Below are 25946 nucleotides of genomic sequence, written 5' to 3'. Positions count from 1 at the left end.
AAAAATCATTGGTAACAAGACATAAAAAGCAGTCGTAGCGACCAAGGCTAATAAATATTGACATATTGTACCCACTGGTGCGAGGTTGATTTATATTAATTTAAGTTTAATCTTAGCTCTAACTTTTAGGGATGACCAAACAAGCACAATATTTCAAGGGGAAAATGTAAAAAAATACAAAACAAAAGTAGTTAAGAAGCCATTTGGATCCTTTCATTTTGGAGAAATTGGAATCTACTCAATGGATTAGGTTATTTGGCTTGGAATTTGACTTTCCATAACTTTTTCAAGTTCACATTTGAGCCTCTTTCAAATTCATAGGGTGGGAGATGGAATTTGATTATATAGATCATTTCTACTCTCCAACTTATAACACCCTCTTCAATTTCACTTCTCTAAAGTAGAAATACAACATATAAGTATCTCCCTTGTATGGCTAATAATAATTTACAAATATATTCCATATAGAATCATATTAGCTTAATTAATTTGTGCCTAGATTATAATTATTAGAATGAATTCAATTTAAAGGATTCAAACGGGCCCAGCTTAATATATACAGGGAAAGTAGTGTGGCAACCGATGGAGCCTATATAAGCCAAGCAACCTTTATTAAACAACTGTTATAAAAAAACCTTTATTGAACAACTAAGGTTGGAAAACACAGAAAAGTAAAAAGACCGTCTATTTTATTTAGTGCTACCTAATCATAAACCAAAGTAGAATTTTTAGGGCACGATAGGTTCCTAGTTCAATTTGTACCTATATAAGTCAAGTTAATTTTATAAGATAGTCCAAGTTACACTCCCCAAGTTTGGCCAATATCCACACAACTCCCTAAACTAACATTTGGTTTCATTTTCTACCCTAACTTATTTAGTTGGTCAAACCCTTTAACAAGATTTTGTTTTTTTTGTCTCTCCACCTATAAATGTGTTTTAATTTCAAAATTCGTGAGGTGTTAGCAGAAATAACAACTTACATTCAAAAGCTACATTATTATTTTTTCATAATTATGTTTCATATAATTATTCGATTTCTAGTGTTAATTTATTGTTAGATGTCCTAACCTGCAAATTTGTGATAAAATTGATGATATATTTTAAGCATAAGCTACAGTGTCAACTATTACCTTACAAAATTTAAACTTAAAACTCAACTTAAACATAGAAATGGTCTAACTGAAATAGTTCAGAAGTAAATTGAATCTAAAGTTAGTTTATGGGTTATCTCGACATTGTCTAAACTTTGGATAAGTACAGGACTTTTTTTCTCTAAATTTTATTAAATTGGTTTCCAAGTTCTTTTTTCATTATGAAGTTTGCAATTGTCCACCCGTTTGCAATATTTTGGGAAAGAAATAGGAAGCACGTGAAGGTGGACTTTGCAAACATAACCAAGCACGTGGGAGCAACATTTTATATTTATAATGGGGTTTATTGCAATTTATTATCCCCGCAGCAATTGGTCCCGCACGAGAGCTACGAACAAGTCAACCGGCCGCCGCCGCCGCCGCCACCGCCACCGCGGCCGCCGCCGTCATCGAGATGGCGTCTTCCGCATCACCACCGGCCTCCAGGTTATGACGGCTACTGACACACTTCCTTCTCGCCTAGAGATATCCTAGTGCTTGCGTGCCTTATAAAAAACTACTAGTATTTGGTGCGTTTCCTAGATCCGGTCTCCAGCATTGCTAGAGATTGCCCTGATTGGGGGGCGTTAGGGTTCAGACTCGATTATTTCACAAATCAACCTGGAGCATGAGATGTTTGAAGAAGCACCATCCTCTTGATTGGTTATGTTTTTTTCTCACGAATCGGTACACTTTCACCTGAATCAATGTAGCATGTAAATGTAACCCTCTTTGATAGTTTCTGTACCTTTACCCTAACTTGATCTTGTTTCTTGCTATTATTATACTCTCGAGTTGATTTAGTATGTAACCCTATTGATTGCTTTAATACATTGACCCCTGACTTGCTGTTACTTCTTGTTGTCGTACCTAGTGGGTCGAATCCTGGCGCTGCCTCCACGGGCGCCGGCAAAAACAGGGAAGTCAACTCAGGGGAGGTTCCTTGGTTCATTGCGACTCGTGCTACCAACCACATGACAGGAGACAAGAGTCTCATCTCCAACCTGGTACCTGTAAACAACCAAGTTGTCGAAGCAGGGGAAGGCGAGGGGATGAAGGTGTGTGGCAAAGGGTCTGTGAACACAGAGAAAGTGGTCCTCCCTGACGTGTGGTATGTCCCAGGGCTCATTGCGAACGCTTGTGTCGGTGGGGCAGCTAACTGAAGATCACAATCTGATTGTTCAGTTTGGTGGTGGAATGTGTCGCATCAGCAAGGAGAGTGATGGGTCTGTTCTCGGTAGAGCACCTTTGAGGCCTGATAGGAAGTATGCAGTAGACTTTCTGAAAATTGAGCTGAATTAAGGTGCGGAGCATGCATGGCGGTTATCTTCAAATGCATAGAGGGTTGATAGTGATGTTGGCTACTGCTTTGCTTCATATGGTAGCGCTGAATGGAAAATGGCTAAGGTCTAGTTTTTACCCCATGGTTTTAGGATATTGTGTGCACAGTATCTGTGCATACCTTTAACTGTTACATGTTAGACTATATAAGAAGTACCGGATGAACCTGTGGCCTCTTAGGCATTTATTTTGTGCAACTTGTTCTGGTTTTGCTACCAAAGGGAAGTCCATTTTGCTAGGGATAATGTAAGCCAATGAAATCCGGTTTCAGCTGTATGTTCTGCTACTGAATTTGTGTCTGATGTGTGACTATCTGTCTGCGATCTCTTGGTGCGACAGTTGTGAATCTGTGGTATATGGTTTCGATGCACATGGTAAAGAATGTTTTCTTGATGAATTTGACGATTGGTACATACTGTATTCCTGATATATGGTGTTATTCCTTTTTGGTGGGTAGTGTTGTGCTTATAACTGCATACATAATTTGAGCACTCAGCTTCCAAATTTCTCACCAAACTTTCTGTTTGTCGGTATCCCTTTGCATTTGTTGCTTTTGCCCTGTTCGCTTGGCTGATAAGCCATGGCTGAAAGTACTGTTCGCTGATTTGTTGTGAGAGAAAAATACTATTCGTTGGCTGAAAAAGTACAGCTTATAAGCCAAACGAACAGGTCGTTTAGCTGTGCTTAGAGTGTGCATATGCTGATTGGTATGACCCATCTTTTTGTTTACATAATTGAAGATACTCACCGTACTGTCCATCCACAGTTTGAGAAAAGCCACATGTTCTAAAGGAAGTACGTAGCCTAGTGTGAGTGAGTCTAGTGCTTCTAAAAAGTTACTCAAAAACATTTTGTCAGTTTTCAAGCGTGAACTTCCCTATGCAGGAAACAAGGCAATAGAAAATTGAGTGGCCTTCTTCTAAGACTATCTCCAACAATCGCGACTCAAAATACAAGACCCATTCTATATTTGGGTAGCGCTACAGGCAAAGGGTTCAATACATATTTTTGGTCTTCTCCAACAACAGGACCCAAAAGAAGACCCTTTCTGCAAATGGGTCTCCAGGAGAGATGATGCTTATTTTTGGGTTATGCCTCTTCTGGAACCTAAAATGTGTGTTGGAGGCTATATGTTTCCTGCTGGAGACCCATTTTGGGTTTGGGTGTCCCAATGGGTCTCCCTTTGGAGATAGCCTAACCAGTGGTAGGCGACGTGCCCTTCAACAGCGAGGCGCTTGTGGTGACTTCAACAATGTTGAGATTTACCAGTTGAACTTAGTTCTTCGGAGGTGCTCATAGAGGTAGGGTCTGCGTGCTTGCGTTCATAGGGGGTGAGTGTGCGCTCGTGTATGTGAGCATCTGTGTCTGTCTCGCAAAAAAAAAAAAAACTATGTAGGTAACCATCTGCCTGTGAGCCTGTCAATAGTTAACTGGTAACCTGATGGTATGTCCCTGGTGCCTGTCAATAATAAACTCTGGTGCCTGGGTCAGTGACCATGGAAGCGGTGGTGGTCCTCCGGCACGTCCCTGGGCTGTCTATGAACCTGGTATCAGTGGAGGCAGCTCATTGAAGATCCTGATCTAATTATCGAGATTGGTTGTGGTGTGTGCCATATCAACAAGATCAGCGATAGCCTGACGTGTCCGTTTAGGTAGAGTCTATTTACATACCACCTCTGTTTATCTCCAATATACATTTAGTTGAAACATTTGTTTAAACTATGATGGATTTAGCTGCAGTCCATATTTTGATGACATGGACCTATTTTTTATTCTTTTTTCCCAAAAGCTTATTAATTGCTTAGATACAACGACTATTATTTATAATGGTGATTATAGTCTACCTATTTGATGGTTAAATGTTTTAGGCTCTTGTAATAATTTTAGGATTAATCTTTGTTTTAGCATGATATGTATTTAGTTGAAACATAAACTTAAATTATATAAACTCTTATTTCACTTTATGTGATATCATAAAATCTATATTTTAACTTTTAGCTTTTGATTTAGTTGATGTAATATTTTATATACGTGTTAATTTGAAATTCCAATGCTTATTGTATCGTTTATTCGAAATTTTCATTTTTCTATTTTATTGAAAGAATATTCTAGGTCTTAGGCTACCCTCCTAGTTCTTACAGCAACATAAATAGTTGTTTCAGCATGCACCATGGCACTCAAGATGTTGAATTTTTTATATTGTATTAATATTGTTTTATTATACAAATAATGCTTGAAACTAAATTACTAATATTCATATGATATAATGTTTCAATCACATCACTTAATCTACAAAATTTATTATCTTGCGTATTAATTTAATTTAAAGTGAAATGTAAGTGTCATTACTATGTGGTTTGCTAAGGATATTTTTCCACGCTTGATAAGCTTATAAAATAAATATTTATCCTAACGTATACATGTTTTCTTGGTCTATGCAATGTGTAGAAAGAATGGGAATCACACCACACACCAAATGTGTTATATAGCCGTAGTCAACATATGGTACAAGGAAGGTATTACAACACAAGGAAGCTAAGCTATGATTGATCCGGATGGATCCTATCCTAATATACAAATGATCCTGATGGATCCTTTCCTAATACAAATGATCCTTTCCTAATAGGCTAATACCAGCCCACAGTCGTAGCGGTAGTAGGATCATGGACACATAGGCTGGACCGAAAGTCAGTGAACAACTGTACAAGGAGACTCTTGGTCATGATATCCACGAATTGGTGTGCCGAAGGAACGTGGAGAACGTGAATCTGTCCCAGGGCCACCTTCTCGTGAACGAAGTGGATGTCGATCTCGATATGCTTGGTGCGACAGTGGTGGACAGGGTTAGTGGTCATGTAGATGGCACTAACATTGTCGCAGTAGACCACTGTGGCCAAGGGGACCGAGATATGAAGTTCCTGAAGAAGCTGCCACACCCAGCAGCACTCGGCGACGACATGCGCGACGGCGCGGTATTCGGCCTCTGTGCTAGAGCGGGAGACCGTGTCTGGCGTTTGGAGGACCAAGACACCAGATTGTCACTGAGGAAGACGCAGAAGCCGGAGGTGGAGCGGCAGGTGTCAGGGCAGCCCACCCAGTCAGCATCGGAGTAGGCGGTGATCTGGTCTATCGGGCTAGTGCCCAGGTGAAGGCCAGCGGAGAGCGTGCCCTTCACGTAGCGCAGGATGCGCTTGATCAATGCCAGATATAGCTCACGCAGATCATGCATAAACAAGCAGACCTGCTGAACAACAAAGGCCATGTCGGGTCGTGTCAGGGTGAGGTACTGGAGGGCGCCAGCGAGGCTTTAGTACTTGGAGGGGTCGATGACCGCGGCGGCATCAGTAGCGGACAACTTGGTCCATGCATCGGCTGGCGTGGCAGTTGGGTGGCACTCTGACATGTCGGCCCACCAGAGGAGGTCGATGGTGTACTGGCGCTGGGACAGGAACAGGCCAGAGCGATCCTATGTCATAGTGATCCCTAGGAAGTGGTGAAGGTCACCGAGATCCGTCATGGCAAACTCCAAGTGGAGACATGTTGTGGTGTGCTAGAGCAGCTCAGTGGATGAGGCCGTGAGGATAATGTCGTCGACGTAGTGGATCAAATAGACGACACGTTCTCCATCTTTGTACACAAAGCGAGAGAGGCGTCAGACTTGGACGCATCGAAGCCAATGGCACAGATGTAGTTGGCGAAGCGCTGGTTCCAAATTCAGGGCGCTTGCCTGAGTCCGTACAAGGACTTCTGCAGCAGGCAGACGTAGTCGGGAGTAGCCGGACGACTGCTAACAGTAGACCGTCTCCTCTAGGTGACCGTGGAGGAAGGCATTCTTCACATCCAGCTGATGAATGGGCCAGGAGCACGAGGCGGCGATGCCGAGGACGGTGCGAATCGTCGCTGACTTTACAACCAGGCTCAAGGTCTCATCGTAGTCGACGCCAACGTGTTGGGAGAAGCCATGGATGACCTAGCGCGCTTGTGTCGAGCCAGATTCCCATCGGAGTGGAACTTGTGTTTAAACAACCACTTGTCGGTGACGATATTGGCACTAGGTGGTCGAGGTACTAGGCACCAGGTACCGTTGGCAATGAGAGCATCATATTCCGCTGAGATTGCAGCATGCCAGTTGGGGTCAGCAAGGGCGCTATGATAGTTGGCCGAAATCGGGGAGGCCGTCGTGGCGGAGAAGCCAAAGCGATCGACTGGACGTAGACCGCTTGTCTGCAGCCGTGTCACCGGGTGCGAGGGTGGAGCCGAGGGTGCAACAGGAGGCTCCAGGGGCACCACAGGCATGGTAGGGAGCGCAGGGGACTACATGGGCGCAGGAGAGGGCACCGTGGTTGCCGCAGGGGGCGCCTAATCCGTGGGCGCAATAGGCACGGGAGGCGCCACGGGCGGTGCAAGGGGCACCGCCGGTGCAGTCGACGAAGCAGGGGGCCATGGATACTGTTGGTAGGTGACTCCAAAGTGGCTAATCCCGCCCGAACGCAGAGCCGCGTCCACGATGGCCAAAGGCCCTCCCAGAGGTGTGGCGTGACCAGGCGAAGATGATCGCCTGGTCCTAGAGATCTGGTTGCTCAACCTCACGACAGGAGGGAGCAACCGAAGGTGCACGTGGTCACTCGACGCCCGTAGGCAAAGCTTCTGATGGTGGAGAGAGACCCTGCATCAAGAAATCTAGTGATGACGACACAGAGGCTGCCGACGGAGCCGTAGCAAAAGGAAACACGGATTCATCGAACACGACATGACAGGACACGATGACATGCCGAGTGGCCATGTCCAGGCAGCGGTACCCTTTGTGGGAGGAGGGGTAGCCGAGGAACACGCAGGGAGTCAAACAAGCTGAGAGTTTGTGGGCAGTCGTGGCACTGAGGTTGGGGTAGCAGAGGTAGTAGAACACACGGAGGGAAGAGTAATCTAGGAGCTGCTGACATAGACATTGGTAGGGGATGGCATGCTGTATGGATGCGGAGGGATGCCGGTTGAGCAGAAAGGTGGCGGTTGCTAGGGCTTCCACCTAGTATGGGGGTGGCATGGAGGCATGGAGCAGCAAGGTGTGGATGGTGTTGTTGATGGCACGGAGGATGCATTCAGCTTTGCCATTTTGTTGAGAGGTGTAAGGGCACGAGAGGCGCAAGGTGATGCCATGACTGGAGAGAAAATCAGTGGTGACACGGTGGATGAACTCAGTACCGTTATCGGCCTGCTTTCGGGGTGACGCCGAACTATGTACGGGCAAAAGCGATAAACTCAACAAGATGGCGGTGTACCTTAGATTTGTGGCGTAAGGGAAAAGACAAAAAAATGAGAATAATCATCAAGCAACACTAGATAATATTTGAACCTAGAGATGCTCAGAACTAGAGATGTCCATACATCACAATGAATTAACTCAAAAATAGAGCTAGTGACAGAAGTAGAATTACTGAATGGGAGCCGGGTGTGTTTGCCAAGCTGGTAGGCATGACACAAAGACCGCGACTGCTTATTATAGGAGATGGCGGACATATGCTCTGTAGGGTGGCGAGGGTAGAAGGACCAGGATGACCGAGGCGGTGATGCCAAAGCGTGGACGAGGTGGCGAGGCTGCAGATGGGAGGTGGCGCGGGAGAGATGATGTGGAGATCCCCGCCACTATTGCAACGAAGAATCAAACGTCCCGCCTATAGGTCCTTAACAGAAAAACCCAGAGCGTCAAATTCAATAGAGCGTGAGTTGTCGCGAGTAAACTGGCGAACAGAAAGAAGGTTTTGCACGAGAGCAGGAGCAACGAGAATATTGTTAAGGTGGAAGGTAGTATTGGCTGCTGACAAGGTAGATGTACCACGACAGTAATTAGGAATGGTGCTACCATTGCCGACCGTATTGAAGGAATCAGAATGAGGGAGACGGGAAAGGAGTATACCATTCGAGGAAGACATGTGCGCGGTAGCATCAGTGTCGAGGACCAAGGGGTTGGAACCCTGGAGCGTCATCTGGTTCAGGGCGGCAATGAGGCCGGCCTGATTCCAGCCACCGTCGCCCGACTGAGGAGTAGATGGTGGAGGTGTAGCGCCGTCGGAGTGCGGAAAGGCGCCAAGAACGTCAGGGGCACCCGCATGGTGCCAGGCGGGCTGACTGCCCCACTGCGGCTGCTGTCCGCCCTAGAGGGAGAAGTAGACCCAGGGGCCAGCTGGCTGGGGAGGGGTTGTCATCTGGAAGGGGAGTGGGGGGGGGGGGGGGGGGTTGGCAGCGGCGTAGCAGGAGAGACCGGCCCCGCCGGCTGGGGCGGGAGAGAAAGGAGGGCGCGGCCTTGCCTAGGTGGCGCAGCGGAGGAGGGACGGCGTGGCCCTAGATGGGCAACAGAAAGAGAAAGGAGGGCGCAGCCTTGGCTAGGTGGCACAGTAGAGGAGGGAGGGCGCGGCCCTGGATGGGCAGCGCAAAGAGAAAGGAGGGTGCGGCCCTGGGTGGGCGGCGCAGCAGTGGGGAGAGAGGGACGGTGGGGTGAGTGGACCTAGGTCCGGACTTTTGATACCATGTAGAAAGATATGAGAATCACACCCACACCCAATGGGGGGGGGGTGCCTGTCATTATATAGCCGTAGTCAACATGTGGTACAAGGAAGGTATTACAACACAAGGAAGCTAGGTTATGATTGGTCCTGATGGATCCTATCCTAATATACAAATGATCCTGATGGATCCTTTCCTAATGCATACGATCCTAATGGATCCTTTCCTAATACAATGGAACATAGTTTTATGCATAGTTTTAACTTCATATTGGCAGAAGTGTGTATTTCAAATAGCTTTGTGCATATATTGTACTTATGGGTGTTGAATTATTTTTCATAATAGCTTATATTAGCATTTACATGTAGATTTGAGAGATTTTTGTTATTTTTTTTATAACTGTTGAGATGGATAATTTAGGTACAAATTATATAGGTATATATTACATTGCATTTTCATAATGCCAACTATGGGTAATTGAATCCAAACTTAGTATGCAATATATACATAGCAAAATCTATAAAAAAAAGTCAAAGCGACTTATAATTTAGAATGAAGGGAGTAATTATGGGATCTAGCAAGATGGCTAAATTTAGTACGTCATAGGAGAGAAATTTAAATGTAACTATGGGATTTAGCAAGATGACCACACCTTTAGTCGATAGGTGCGGCCGCTGCCAGCGTTGATGTTGATGCCGTGGACGCCTGAGGTTGTGGCATCTGCCGCCTGCGTGTTCCCGCGCCACCGGTCTCTTTTCCTTGCTTTCTGTAGATGAGCCGCTGGCTGTTACCATGTTGAGCTGGTCTCCCCGTCGATCTCTATCTAGACATGGATGAAGTAGATGGCGGCAGCGTTGACAAACATCCGCTCAGGCCCATCCTTTCATCCGCATAATGCTGACACAAGCTGCCACGCCCGTCCTTCCGTCCCCTCCATGCAGCTGGATCAAGCGTCGGTGGTCGTTGCACGGCCGTACGCTGGCTTCCTCCATGCGCATGCTCACGTGCTTGATAGAAATTGTCACCTTGTTTGGTAGTCCATTGATTTTCTCGATACCTAGATTTTAGGCTATCCGGCTATGGCACAAACGTATTTGGGTGAACAGATCCCCCACGACGATCCCTTCAAGCTGTTCCATCACCGGCCGGAAACCACGTGGTAGGGAAAAATAATATATTTATTATCTTTTGTTTCTTTCTTAGTATACGTAGATTTTAAAATAATAGATTTATCTTTTTTTTCCTTCTTCTTATCTATATAATAATGGCAAAGGTGAGAGCCTGTAGATTTAATGGCCAAATGTTTCTGATTAACGTGAGAATTTCTAGCATTTAACTTTTTTATAGCGTGTCTGATGAGAATTAACGTGGATTTATTATATTTTCTTTCTTTCTTAGTGTACGAATATTTTAATATAATAGATTTATCTTTTTTCCTTCTTCTTATCTATATAATAATGGAAGAGGTGTGTAATTTTTTAGAAATAAAATAGATCTAATGGTTACAGATCGGTACAGCCTATATATCTGATTAACGTGAGAATTTCTATCATTTATCTTTTTTATAGTACATCTGATGAGAATTAACGTGGAGGCTTCGTTGAGGCCTCCAATTAGTAATATTAAGATTGTAAGATATGTTTGTTGTGATTTGATACTGATTTCTTATTCAAGCCATTTGCCGCAACCTTTGTAAGGGCGTCAACAATGTATTTTGCCTGACTCGGTAGGAAAGTGGGCCCAAGGAACAGCTGTAGTAGTAATTCCCCCGCTCTTGCCTTACTGCATCTGTTTTTTTTTTGACAAAGCCTGACTGCATTTGTTGATTTAACTGCGCATAGCCTTTTCAATGTGGCTCTATTGTTTTTTGCTCATGTCTGTTAGAAAGTCCAATTTTTTAGCAAAATTTTGGCTGAAATTAGCTGAAAAACACTGTTCTGGCTGAATTGTTGTGAGAGAAAAACACTGTTCCGGCTGAAAAAAGAAGCCGAACAAGCCGAATATAGCCTAAGCCGAACGGGGATAATATGAAGACACACAGTATTGTCCAGCCTAGAGTTTTAGAACCCAAGTGACAGTAATCTGAAGGAAATAGTTTGCCTAGTGTGATTGAGACGTTATTCTGAAGCACTCCCAATTCCCCACACGGTGAATGGCACTTGGGCATTTTGTAACTTCTGGAAGTTTGAAACTTCCCAATGCAGTTATCTCCAATAGAGAAGGCAACACTAATTTTGAGCTCTCAGCTTCCAACTCATGTGATGCGACTTTTAAGATTGCTAGTGCTTAGTAGTTTCCCTTGCGGTTGTTAGTTTAGCTGGTTCCTTTTGGGTCAAGCTGCTTGCTGTTGCTCTTGTAACATGTAAGTAGACTATCCAGCTGTATCATGACATAATCTCAACTCAGGTAGTCAGGTGACATCTGAGTGAAGCAGCTTGGCTGAGACTGAAAATGCAGCAGTTGTGAACCATTTACCACACACCAATTTGAAGTTGTCAAGCCTGACGCTTTCAAATGCATCTATATCTCTATAAATTATTTGTGCTAGACCTAGGACAGATTTTCCGTACTGTGCAAAGATCCCAGTACACTAAAATTTATGACGTTATGTTCCTTTTTATCTTTTATTAAAGGTAATCACCAAAAGATCCACTATGCCAAAACAGCACAATGGAGACACCTTAGTCAGTGACTTAGAATTGAAATGCATCACTAATATGATATCAGTGACGCGGATAAACAGAACGAGTCACTGACTAGATGTCGCACCATGGCTGGGGAACAAAACGCGTCACTAATATAAGTTTTCAGTGACTCGTTTTGAGTAGACGCGTATCTGGTAACCAGAACTACTACCAGAGACTCGTACAGAGGAAATACGTCACTCGTAGCTGACCGCGGACCCGAAAAAAATTATCCAATCCAATGGACCGAAGAGAGAAGTCCGGACTCCAGTCTCCTGCCCTTTCCCGTCCGACCATCCCTCTCACCCACCCGCTCTCGTCCCCTCTCTCTCTCCTCTCCCCCAGAGCGGCCTCTTCTCCGCGACTCCGCCACCTCCCTCCTTGTACGCCGCCACCGCCACCTCTCTTCCTTAACCGCCTCCTCCTTCCATCCAGGTCTGGCTGACGCCACCTCCCTCCACTAGATCTCGCCGGCGCCACCTCCCTCCTCTAGATCTGGCCGGCGCCAGCTCCCTCCACCACATCCCCGATGGCTTGTGCCTAGAGAAGGGGCAAGGCGAGCAAAGGTGAGGGGGATGGGGATGGGGGAGAGAAAGGGAGGGGGCGGGGAGGACGACGCAGCGGTGGCGGCTGCACGCCGAGGAGCAGGCACGGGAACTATAGGACACGCCAGCAGCGCTGCTAACGTGAACCCGTGCGGAGGAGGAGGCGCTGCATCGCCGCGCTCCAGGGCTCAGGCGGCTAGGCGAGGCCACTGCAGTGCATGCCGGCATCGAGAAGGTCTGTGTCATGTTGCACGTAAGATATTCATTCTTCTTCCCTTTTTTGGTTGCTGCAGTGCTGTCATGGTGTTTGATGAAATGTGCAGGTCGGCAATTGCGCATTTAGATTGCAGTGCGTGTGGATTTTACAAGTCGTGCTTTGGGGATAACCACCGGAGTAAAGATGCCATACCCAATGGTTAAAGGCCAGCTAGAATTTCAGGTGACTAACGTGCTTGCCACTGTGCAATTTATCTGATCTTAGAAATGAGTGTTGGTGTAACCGTGTATACTAATATAACTGGGAGTAAAGGTCTGCATGGTGTATATATATGTGTGGATATTTAATCTATTTGTGTGTTGAGGAATTGATGGGTTTACGACGAGTCTGAAGCTTAAGTATGTGGTATCTGTAGTATCTTATAATCGAGTGCCGAATATATATATATATATGTATATTCTTGTTTTCATGCGTGTCAGACTGGCAGTACAAAAACTTTAAATACTCCATACAAGTTTGGCCAATACTTAGACATTTAGGAGAAAGTTTAAATACTCCATACAAGTTTGGCCAATACTTAGACAACCTCCTGCATTCAAGCTGGGTTTGATTTACTACCCAAACCTTTTTAGTCGGTCCAACCCTTTGATATTATTTAGTTTTTCGCTTTCTCCAAAGGCCATAGTCCCAGCTGCAATTCTAGAGTTCAAATTTATTTGTCCTAAAAAATTTGCAATCCTAGAGTATGTCAGCTAGTGAGGTCTACTGGTGCGGAACCTCACCGGCGTCTTTTCCATCTCCTGCTAAAAAAAGGGCTGCTGCACCCGAAAAAAAGAATTGGCCGCAACCCTCATGCAGTAACCCATGGCGTGGCTTCCAGAGCAGTCTCGACGGATGGTAAAGACTGACAGATGGGCCATGGCATGAATTGAAAGGCAGCCATTGCCGTGCCGATTACAACTGTACTCGTATTTTTTTTTCGTTCTGCAAACCAGATAGTCTGACTACAACTGTACATAGGGGCATTTAGGTAAAGTAGTGTTTTAATTTCCACCCTTTAAAAATCATAACTAATAATTTATGATGTGCTTTTTTCACGTAAGTTTTTATGGTGTCAGCTATCACCTTGCAAAATTTGAAACCAACTTAGAACGTGAAAATTTGACCAATTGGAATAGTTCATGATGGTAAACTGAACCAAACGTTAGTTTAGGAAATTATTTGGATACTGGTGAAACTTCAGGAAAGTAATTTGAATTTTGTAACATTTTATTAAATTGGTTTCAAGTTCTTTTCTTGAATTATAAACTTCGCATTTTTCGACAACGAAAATATGTCGTTTGCAATATTGTTTTGGGCCAGAAAAAACGAAGCATATCAGGGGGATTTTGCAAACATAGCCAAGCACGTAGGAGTAACGTTTTTATATTTATTATAAACCTAGAGGGCCATGTAAATAGGTTTATTGCAATTAATTATTCCCGCAGCAAGGCATGGTAGTCACCCACAATTTACATTACCATTAGAAACAGAATGAATCAACAAGATGCTGTATTATAAACAGGTGAGATTAGTCAGCTAGAAAATAGATAATGCTCCAAAAGCTACAGTCCATGAAATAACTTCATACTCATAAATATTGTATCGATTGGCTCGAGGTGATTTTATATTAATGTAAATTAATCTTAGCTTAACTTTCATGGATGGCCAAAGAAACATAATATTTCAAGGGAAAACGGTAAGTAAAAGAAGTTAAACGTATCCATTCTAAATTATACATATTGTATATCTATATAAAAAAACCAAGAGGGCCATGTAGGGGGTTTGTTGCAATTAATTATTCCCCCAGCAGGCCCCGCACCAGAGATTTGTGACGGCCGCCGCCGCCGCCTCACCGTCATCGAGATGGCACCTCCCACCTCTCCGCCGGTTGCAGTTTGTGACGGCTATTGATACCTACTGTTCTTTCTCGCCTAGAAATTTTCTAGTTGTTGCGTGCCTTATAGAAAACTACTAAGGCCCTGTTTAGTTCCCAGTCAGAATCCAAAAAAATCTGGATTTTGGCCCACCATTTTGCCAAATGGATCTAAACACCATCCAATTTTTTTTTTTGCAAAATGAGGTCCATTTCGGATTCTGCATTTGGGAGTCCATAGGCCTAAAATTGAGCCCGTTTTGTGCCTGGAAGTCTACGTTGCCCTCGGTACCCCCACCCTATCCACTCGTTCCCTTCCTCCCCATTCTCTTCCTCCCTGACGCAATCTGCATGTATTAATGATGGCAAATCTGTCATTAGTTGAGTTCCTATTCTGGATTTTGGGTGGAAGTAAACACCCTACTAAACTATTTTGCATTTTGGGTTTTGAGGGGGATTTTGATTATGGATTATGGATTCTGCATTTCAGGGAGAACTAAACAGGGCCTAAGTATTTGGCGCGTTTCCTAGATCCGGTCTCAGCATTGCAAGTGATTGCCCTGATTGGGCGCTTAGGATTCTTGCTTGTGCCAAAAATCGTCAGACTGTACTTGGTTGTTTCTTGAACTGGTACAGTCTAGCGCCCAGATGTCCGGTGCCAGGACGTGTCCGGACGCACCTCAGAAAACATCATCCACATACAGAAAAACAGCGCCCAGCATGCGTGCGCGCGTCCCACCCTCCTCCACACCCCCATCTCGCCACCGCGCTGCCATCTCAGGCATGCTCCCTCTGCAAGACCTTCTCCGCGCCCCCTTCCTGCAGGCCCCTGCAGCACCGTGCAGCGCAGCGCCCGTCTCGCGCTGCATGCGGGACCCACACCGCCCGAACGAACAAGAGGGAAAGGGCGTGCGAGCCTCCGATTCAGAAGGACCTGGCCGCGGCGTCGTATGGATGCCCTGCCGGCTCCGGGAGAGATGATGTAGCAGAAGGTGGGAGGAGGAGAGATGCAACACCCGATGTACTTTTGAAACATCCAAATACAACGGTTGCAACATACGTCTGAAGGCAGTTGAAATACTTGAAACATGCTACTGAAACACTTGAAAAAAACACCTGAAACACACTTGAAAACCATTGCAACCATACGCAACATCCAAATAAAAATACATACAACATATGTGTGAAATATATGCAACATCCAGATAAACACAGTCGCAACATGTGTCTAGAAAACACAGATGAAACATACCTCTGAAATATCTGAAACGCTCGAAACATACTGTTGCAACATGCCCCTGAAAACAATTGCAACATATGCAACATGTCCAACATCCCCCAATCTACTTTTGCAACATCCATATGAATACACTGTAACATACCTCTGAAACGTCTGAAACAACTAAAACATAAAATTGCAACATAGGTTGGAGAGAGAGAGAGCCTGGCACGGGGAGCGCCATGGCCGCCAGATCTGTGGGCATTGGGGGCTCCCGATGGGGGAAGACGCCGGTGTGGGGGGAGAGGCGCCACCAGGGTGGGGGAGAAGGACGTCGGGGTGGGGGAAGGAGCCTCCAGGGTGGGGGAAGGAGGACGCTGGGGTGGGTGAAGGAGCCGCCGGTGTGGAGGAAGGAGCCACCGGGGTGGGAAAGGAGGATGCCGCGGTGGGAGAGGAGGACGCTGGGGTGGGTGAGGGCGCCGCCGCCAGCTAGGGAGGGAGCCGGCGGCATGCGCGATTGGAGGGGCGAGAGGCGCGTGAGCGAGCGGACAACGGCGTGGGACTGGATAAGCGGCGCGGCGGAGCCTTGCGTAGCGAGTAGGCGTGTGTCACGGGAGGGAGCGAGGCAGTGTGGGAATGGGCGGACGCGATGAGTGGATAAGACCATGGAGATACGACTGGAGGAGGACGCGCGGGCGCCATAGCCAATTGAATTGTTATGTGCCGCATCCGGAAACGCCGGATGTTCGAGTCAAAGCATTATCGTTTCTCGAACCAATCTGGAGTACGACATGTTTGAAGAGACACCGTTCTCTTGATTGATTAGGTTTCCCCACGAATTGCTACTTCATGTGGTTTCCTTCCCTGTTCAATTTCTTCCATAATGCACGAAAAATCATTAATTTCTGGCAAACATAAATAAAGAATAATAAATAGTAATTTTAAATCGTGATGTAACTAGTAGATGGAAAATTATAAAATCCTCCAATTTTGGTTCCGCAATTACACATTCATCTGAAACAATGTAGCATCTAAATATTAGTATGTTACCTCTTGATAGTCAATATACCTTTTTATTTCTCCTTACTTGCATTTAACTTGTTACCTTTTGATTTATCCTAACTTGAATTTGTTTCTTGCAATGCTCTCAAATTAATCTACTATGTCCCCTGACTTGCTGTCACTCATTGCTGTCATATCGTCCAGTGGGTCCGATCCTCGTGCCGCCTCCATGGGCACCAGCAGCGACAGGCCAGAGAAACGCAGGAGAGTCTGCTTGGTTCATTCTTGCCAGTTATGCTAACAACCACATGACAGGAGACCGGAGTCTCATCTCCAACCTGGTACCTGTGATCAACCAAGTTGTCGAAGCAGGGGAAGGCAAGGGAATGAAGGTGTGTGGCAAAGGGTCTGTGAACACAGAGAAAGTGGTCCTCCCTGACGTGTGGTATGTCCCAGGGCTCATTGCGAACGTTGTGTCGGTGGGGCAAGCTATGAAGATCCCAATCTGATTGTTCAGCTTGGTGGTGGAATGCGTCGCGTCAACAAGAAGAGTGATGGATCTGTTCCCTGTAGAGCACCTTTGAGGCCTGATAGGAAGTATGCAGTAGACTTTCTCAAAATTCAGCTGAATTAGGTGTGGAGCTTGGTGGGAATCTTCAAATGCATTGAGGGTTGATAGTGGTGTCGGCTACTGCTTTGCTTTTATATGGTAGCCCTAAATGGAAAATGGCTAAGGTCTAGAGTTCTTTCCCCCATGGTTTTAGGATATTATGTGCACGGTAGGTATCTGTGCATACGTTTAACTGTTACATGTTGACCATATAAGAAGTACTGGACGAACCTGTAACCTGGCCTCTTTGGCATTTACTTTGTCCAACTTGTTCTGGTTTTGCTACCGAAGGGAAGTCCTTTTTGGTAGTGATAATGTAAGCCAATGAAATCTGGTTTGAGCTGTATGATCTGCTACTGAATTTGTGTCTGATATCTGACTATCTGTCTGCGATCTCTTGGTGCGACAGTTGTGAATCTGTGGTATATGGTTTGGACGCACATGGTAAAGAATGTTTGCTTGATGAATTTGACTATTGGCACATACTGTATTCCTGATATATGGTGTATTGGTGTTATTCCTTTTTGGTGGGTAGAGTGGAGCTTATAACTGCATACATAATTTGAGCACTCTGCTTCCAAATTCTCACCAAACTTTCTGCTTGTCAGGTATCCTCTTGCATTTGTTGCTTTAGTTGTGCTTAGAGTTTATATGGTATATGCAATTTCTATGGTTTAGGATATTTTGAGCATCGTATCTGTGCATAGGTTTAACTGTTACATGTTGACTATATAAAAAGTACTGAATGAGCCTATGACCTCTTGGGCATTTAATTTATGCAACTTGGAAAGTTCTTTTCGGCAGTGATAAATATAATCCAGTGAAATCTGGTTTCAGCTGTATGCTCTGCTACTGAATTTGTGTTTGATGTGTGACTCTCTGTTTGCAATCTGTTGGTGCCACAGTTGTGAACCTGTGGTATATGGTTTTGATGCACATGGTAAACAATGTTTGTTTGATGAATTTGATTCATGGCATATACTGTATTCCTGATGTATGGTTTTATTGATTTTTGGTGGGTTGAGTGGTGCTTATAACTGCACATGTGATTTGAGCAGTCTGCTTCTAAATTTCTAACCAAACTTTGTGCCTGTTGGTTTGCAAATCCGACTGTATCCCCTTGCATTTGTTGCTTTATCTGTGCTTAGAGTGTCCATATGCTTGTTGGTATGATCCATCTTTTCGATTACATAATTTGAAGATACTCACTGTACTATACAACCACAGTTTGAGAAAGCAACATGTTCTAAGGATGCAGCTAAGGCTAGTGTGAATGAGTCTAGTGCTTCCAAAAAGTTACCAGGAAACAAGGCAATACAAAATTGAGTACTATGTGGGTAACTTTCCGCCTGTAGGTGCTTTGCGAAGTGCTTAGGCTAGTTATCAGGAAAAAAGGCAATACAAATTTGAGTGTAGGTGCTTTGCGAAGTGTTTAGGATAGTTAGATCACTGCTGATGAGATCCTAACATATGGGTATGTTAAGCCTCGGGATCAAAGGTTCCTAACTGAGAGACCCCCCGACCGTCCCTTCTAGGAATCATCCGGGGGCTCGGGGGCCATACCCATCGGGTACACTCATGCGCAACCTTAGGCCAAAGGGACCGGCCGAGCCCTAGCGCAACCGCCGCCATCACTCAGGGCTCGGGGGCTCGATCGAGCCTTATTCTCCCGACCAACGGGAGCTTGGACCGATCCTTGGCCTCCTTCTCGGCCTTAGGCACTAGCCAAGGCTCGGGCACAAGAAGACTCGCCTCGAGCCACCAAGGCTCAGGGGCTCCCTCGGCGCTGCCCCGCGAGCGTGGCGCTGTCAACCAATCCTCCGATAGGGTCACGCACAGGGCGTGACGCAAGAAGACAAACTCCTCAGCAGCCTCTAGGGGCTCGGGGGCTCCTGGGCCCGCACGTCAGCCCTTCGAGCCGGCCTCCTTCGCCACCAAGAAGTCTCCAGAAGACGCACCTAGGAGAGGCCGGTCGAAGCCGACACAGCCTGACACGTATCGTGTCAGAACAGAGCAGCCGGACGACGCGTAGGGCTTCTTCGGCTCCACGGTCACAGAATGCCGTTGCAAGACCCTCCTAGACTCTGGCGCATATAGACCATAGGATCAGCCCCCCAAATCACCATGTACCTGACCTATCTCGGTATATAAGGGATAGGTCAGGATCCTAAGAGGGGGGAGGGATGATCCAAGACTAGATCATTCACATCCTCATCGTTCTGCTCGAGCTCAGCACCGAGAGCAGAGCAACCCAGAGATGGGCACTTAGAGCTCCTCCACCGCATCCGCCGTCTTCGTCGTCTCTGACGAGGGGGAAGGCTCCACCGGCGGCTGAGGCAACCCTAGGATCAGCACCGAGTGATCCCCTACCAAATCTCTCTCTTTCTCCTTTGCACTCTGTTATAACCCTCCTGATTTTGGGTGCTCTTGAGTATTAGGATCATTAGCTGCTAGGACGTAGGGCATTGATTGGCCCGAACCAGGATAATCTGTTGCGTCTCCTCTATGATTCTTGTGTTCTTGAGTCCACACGAGCCACTGGAGACATGCACTCTGACACCACCTCGAACAACAATGCTTGCCAGGGTTTCGACCCCGCGATAGCTGGTGCACCAATTAGGGGAGCGCGTCATGTGTGATTTAGGCTCTACTATGACCGGAGCTACCTGCCTCATCGTCGGAGCAAGCGGCGCCGCCTCATCATTGAAGCAAGCGTCTGGTTCCCTCGTGAGTTTTTCGTCATGGCCGGCGCCTTTGCTCCGGGCTAGGTCCTCAACTTTGGGGGCCTGGCCTACGTCGCCGACTAGTACGGCGAGCTCCACCCACTCAACGTGGCACTGCCAGTGGGCAATGAGCCCCCGACGCTGCCTACCCTATCGGGCCTCCTAGGAGCAGATCTCGAGGTCCTAGCCCAGCAGACCCGACACGGTCTGGGTCCACACCCCACCGTGTTAGACCTGTCGCTAGATGTTCTACATGCTGGCCAACAGTCCATCACTAGATCGCCACTAATGAGGTGCTTCCACCACTCGAGCACTTCTGGTACTACCTCTCAGACCTGCCTTTCGGGATCTAGAATGCGGTGGCCTTCCAGCGGGAGCTGGAGCACCTCATGAACCAATGTCCCCATGCTACGTACCTTCCTTAAGATCCTCTCGGGGAATGGCCCAGAGTAAGACTCTGATGACATCGAACTGCTGTACCCCACCTCACATGTACTACCACATCAATGGCGAGGACCATATCAAGGAGGCGCCCGTGCTGACGCTATCGGACTAGAGTCCCCGTAGTCACGCGAACTACCTTTAGGAGAAGGTGGCTCGCTTGTAGGCTCGATAGGAGGACCTAGAGGCCAACGAGGCATAGCTCGAGCTCCAAAGGCAAGGGCTTGCACAACAGCAAGCCGTGTAGTCCCCTGTCAATGACAACAATGCCCGCATAGGGGCTCCAGCGCCCTACGCTCCCCCCACACAGCCTACAACATGGTAGCCACCGCCTATCGCCTAGAGGACATCTCTGACACGCCAGACCCAAAGACCAATGAGCGGCTACACAAGGCAAGGTGACTCCTTCACGTCGCCCTCGAGCAGCAGGCCTAGAGTTTGGCCTCCTGGCGTTACGTCGTGCCCTCTTGGCTATCCTAGCAGACAAACACCATCAACGGGGAATGCTCTGATGCACATGCCCCGCCGATGGGAGGGAACCACGGTGACTCCTCTAGCAATAGCTCCGACCACCCGCAGACTAGGAGCGAAGGCATGAGCATTCCCCTCGCCGTCTGCCCACACGTAATCGGATCGGCGACGACCACAATGTGCATGACACCATCTAGGCCTAGCGCCACGCTCAGGCCTAGCCCTGCACTGCCAGAGCGCTGGGACGGGGACTTCACCAGAGATCACTTCAGCCCCCTAGCGTTCAGGGGCCTAGATTTGAGCGAACTCTTACCCCTAGGCGATTTTGGCCGCCTGACACACATCCCTAAGTACGATAGAGAGACCAACCTAGGCCACTGGCTTGAGGATTATCGCCTCGCCATGAGGGCCGAGGGGTCAGACGACGACTTCGCCGTCCAATACCTTCCTTTGTTTCTGTCGAGCTCAACTAGAGCTTGGCTAGAGCGGCTCGAGCCCGGCAGCATCCGCTGCTGGGGTGATCTCTACTTTGTCATCATCGACCATTTCCATGGTACATACACCTGACCTGGGAACTCATGGGACCTACACAATTGTAGGTAGAGGACCGATGAGACCCTTCGGGAGTACATCCAGCGATTCTCCAAGAAGCTCAACGAGCTCCCCAACATCACCAACGCCGACATGATCGATGCCTTCATCTACGGCATGACCTACGAGGCGCTCGTCCACCAAGTACGCCACCGACGAGGTGGCTGTCTAGGCCAACTTCAGCGGCAAGGCCAAGGCTACTGGCCACCTCACAGATGGAGATGGCGGCGACAACTCTGCCTTAGCCCAACATCGCCACGACAAGAGGGCCAAGGACTGGTAGCGCCATGGGGAGGAGATGGTGGCCGTGGTCGACAATGCTGCCAGGCCTGAGCCCCGCGGGCGGGGTGCGTGCCCTGAGCCCTTCAAGAAGGCGCTCGAGGCCCCCTGCCCCTTCCATGGGGGGCAGGTGAAGCATATCCTCAAGGACTGCGCCACCATCTGGGGCTACATCCGTGTCACCCTTGGCCAATAGGGGAAGGCCCAGAAGCCTACCCCGAAGGCCGGCAAGCCGACAGATGATACCAAGGAGGACAACGCTGAATTCCCCGAATCTGATCGCTGTCTCATGATCTTCGGGGGCTCCTAGGCACATGAGTCCCTCCGACATCGCCGCATCATAGAATAGGGGGTGAACACCGTCCACACTCTAGCCGCCTTGACGCGGCTCTGATGGTCCTAGACAGCCATCACCTGTGACCAAGGAGACCACACTGACCGTGTTCCTCACCCGAGATGCTACCGCTCATGGTCAGCCTGATCGTGGGCACCACACGCCTCACCAAGGTGCTGATAGATGGGGGCAGTGGCCTCAATATACTCTATGCCAGCACCCTAGATAGGATGGGCATCCCGCGAAGCAGCCTCCGCCCCAGCAAGGTGTCATTCTACGGGATCATCCCGAGGAAGGAGTCTATGCCCCTCGGGTGCATCTGGCTCAATGTCACATTTGGCTGACTAGAAAACTTCTAGAAGGGGTCGCTCACCTTTGAGGTGGTGGACTTCCCCGGCGTCTACCACTCTCTCCTCGCCCGACCGTGCTTTGCCAAGTTCATGGCCATCCCTAACTACACCTACCTGAAGCTGAAGATTCTCGTCGAGGGTAGCTTTGAGCAAGCCTACTACTGCGAGCAGGACTACATCACCCAAGCAGCCACACTGTTTGCCCCCTATGGTCTCACCGACTCCAGCCATGACATAGGAAAGGCCCCGGCAAAGGAAGGAACCAAGACGGTGGCGGCGCCCGACCGACCGAGCGTCGGCGAGGCCCCTAGGACCGCTAGTGGCAGCGGTGGTTCGGCTGGTCCCTCCATCCAGGCACTTGGCCCCATAGAAGGGGCTGACCTTATTGAGGTGAGTTCTGACCTTTCCCTATGAGGGAAGGCCATCGCCGAGCCATTCGCCCAGTAGCTCTGCCTCTTGAGCCAAGACAAGCCTGCTGACCTCCTTTGTTGGCCTACCTCTCCAACAACAAAAATCAAGATAAAAGTCTTGCTCTCCTAACCTTTCTACTCTCCCTGCCTAGTTACTGTTCTCCTCTTCTCGAGCGACTTCAGTAGATGCTCGGCTGCATCGAAAGAACGACTAACTCATCAATTGTTGCTCCTTTTCTCTAAAGGAAGGCCGCGACTAGAAGCCCCTGGGCGAGCGAGGTCGGGATGGATGGAATGAGCTGGGCGACAAGGGGACCAAGCGAAAGATCGGTGAGCGCTAATAGGATGGCCCCGACCATCACATTACCAGCTATGTCATCTTTCCCTTCTCTTGCATCCATTTTGTTTCATTTCTGTCTATCTCTCCCGATCCTTAGACAGATCACACCTCCCAGCCGCACAATGGTATGGGGCCCCCCAGAAGGGGCATCGCTGAGGGTCTCAAGGCTAGCCCATCGGGCTTCAAGGCCACCCGAGGCATCTAAAAGTATGAGAGATGCTCATGGTCAGGCACCAGAGGCCTTAGCTGAGAGCTCAGAAGCAGAACCGGTTGACCATCAAGCGATGTCTAAGTACTGACCTCGAGCCGCTCCTAGTAATCCACTAAGGGAGGTAGCGAGCCCCCAAGTACCGACAGACGGGCTCAGAAACTATACGAGTGTCTTGGTTAGGAAGCCGTGGATCTCCCCTCTAGGGGACATGACTAGGGCACAGAACGATCGTAAACCTAGGGTTCTCATGACTCACCCACTAGCAGCATGGGCGTAGCAATCTTGGCCACCGAGGCCATTGTCGTAACATCAAGCATGACTCGTGAGCAATGAGATTACAAATGGAAGTAATTCCATTAATTGGGAATGATTCAATTACATTATACGGTGGCAAAAACTTCAAACGGCTGACGCCTATACAACAACAAAGACCGTAGGGCATGTCCGACCTCAAGGTCGGGGCCCTGCGGTGCATGCGGCTCAGGCCAACCTCCGGCAATGGGACCAAGCCTTCGCCTTTGCTGGGGTAGAGGGGCCACGACCAACACGTCGTAGTTCTCTTCCCCCGTTAGAAGGCGGAAGGAAATTCCAGCGATACATCACTAGAATCCTTCCGCTTTCTAGGGAAGGGGAACGCGATAGATGCATCTTGTGTCACATCATCACCCCTCCCTTGCTGGAATCCTTCCACTCTCATGGGAGCGATCGCCGGGTGGGGGAAGACAGGCTCACTCGAATGGAGGCGTCGCACTTCACTGTCGCCATGGCCACCAGGAGTTGGATCTGAGAGGAAGAAGAGGAGTCGGAGAAGGGATAGAGGCGCCGCGCCCCTAGGGGCTCCCCTTTATAGCCCTAGTCGATGTGCTGTGAGTGGCTCTGGGCCCTATGATTAGCCATCGATGGCTAAAGGGGCCACTGGGGCTAGCCAGGCACCCCTTCAATCCCCGCAACGTGCCCAAAGAGGTTGCGTGATGGTGGCTGCGCAATAAAGGTGGAGTCAGGGAGGGCATTGATAACAAGTCAAGTCCCCACTCCACTTTCCACCATGCACGCCGTCCACTCTACGCACATCTTCTCATGGGACTTGAAGGGATCCGGCTCTCCTCAGGCACACCGGTCGCTCTCAACGGCCCAGATCTACACGCACCAAGTGCCATGGCCTCTCCTCCACTAGATCTGCTCAATGTGGCCCAACATCCCATCTCCCAGACGAAGTGCGATGGCATGGGAGTGCACGCCATAACTCCATCGGTAGGCGCGGGAGCCCAGGCACCATCAACCACGTGCGCAAGATGTCAGAAGGCAGAGAGCACCCAGAAGCCACCTTGCCCATTGACAAGGAGGCCTCACGATGGCCTTGGGGGCTAAGCCAACTCCCCAGACGGAGAGCCTAGGCGGCATGCCCCCAAAACCAACCAACTCTCCGGAGTTGGGTCGGGAGCCACTGAGTGGTGGACCCAATGAGCATGGTGTGCTCCTTGCACCCTGACCTATGGCTGCAAGGATTGGCCAGAGAGGGTCGAGGCCTACTATCGAAGCCCTCAAAAGGGCGTGGTGCGCTGGGTGATTAGGTGGCCCTGAGTCAGAGCTTAGACGCTCTCGATCACCCGACCCACGGCAGGCCTAGACCAAAAAGGAGGGTGCCCCTAGGATCAAGGTCGTCAACTCCTAAACGAGTTTGCCGAACCCTCACCTAGGCCACAAGCACGTGCAACCTAGGTCGAAAAAGGGGGTCAGCACCACCATTGCTCGGCCCCGATAGCCAAGCATCCCCATCTCACTTCAGAAGGTCCCCATGAAGGTCATAACATTCTCATTAGCGGAAGACATCTCCACCATGGCTGGCTCAATCTACAAAAGATCGAGTTCATCCCTTCATCGCCATCATGAATCCGATCAAATGAGGCCACGAAGGGCTCAGGGGCTCCTGATGATATCCTAACATATGGGTATGTTAAGCCTCGGGATCATGGGTTCTCGACCAAGAGACCCCTACCGACCCTTCCAGGATCGCCTGGGGGCTCAAGGGGCTATACCCATCGGGTACGCTCACGCACACTCTCATGCCAAAGGGATCGGTCGAGCCCGAGCGCAACCGCCGTCATCGCTCGGGGCTGCGAGGCTTGACCGAGCCTTAGGCTCCTGACCAATAGGAGCTTGGACCTAATCCTTGGCCTCCTCCTGGCCTTAGGCGCTAGTCAAGGCCCGGGTACAAGAAGACATGCCGCGAGCCACCAAGGCTCGAGGGCTCCCTAGTGCTGCCCCGCGAGCTCGACACTGTCAACCACTCCTCCGATAGGGTCACGCACGGGGCATGACGCAAGAAGACAAACTCCTCCATGGCCATGTTAGCCCCTCGAGCCGGCCTCCTTCGCCACCAAGAAGACTCCAAAAGGCGCACATAGGGGAGTTTGGTGCAAGCTGACACAGCCTAACACTTAGCGTGTTAGAACAGAGTGGCCGGACGATGCCTAGGGACTTTTGCAACATCCATATGAAATAATTGCAACATACATCTGAAACGCCTGAAACACTTAAAAACATATATATGCAACATAAGAGAGGGGAAGGTCGGGCCGGTCGACTCCGGTCGTCAGGGTCGAAGACGGTGGCGAGCGGCTGCACGCGAGCAC

The 25946-nt window shown here is 48.5% G+C and overlaps 1 protein-coding gene across 1 annotated transcript; it reads left to right on the top strand.

Annotated features, from left to right (window-relative positions):
* Nucleotides 1-22136: 22136 nt before the first annotated feature.
* LOC136480852 (uncharacterized) lies at nt 22137-22766 on the top strand. The gene is made up of 2 exons (XM_066478287.1): nt 22137-22268; nt 22362-22766. Exons 1-2 carry the CDS (start codon nt 22137-22139, stop codon nt 22764-22766), a joined length of 537 nt encoding a protein of 178 aa, XP_066334384.1.
* The last annotated feature ends 3180 nt before the right edge of the window (nt 22767-25946 follow it).

The sequence above is a fragment of the Miscanthus floridulus genome, chromosome 9, assembly GCF_019320115.1.
Source record: "Miscanthus floridulus cultivar M001 chromosome 9, ASM1932011v1, whole genome shotgun sequence".
Lineage (NCBI taxonomy): Eukaryota > Viridiplantae > Streptophyta > Magnoliopsida > Poales > Poaceae > Miscanthus > Miscanthus floridulus.
The sequence above is the reverse complement of the archived record's forward strand: the minus strand, read 5'-3'. Positions and strand labels throughout refer to the sequence as shown.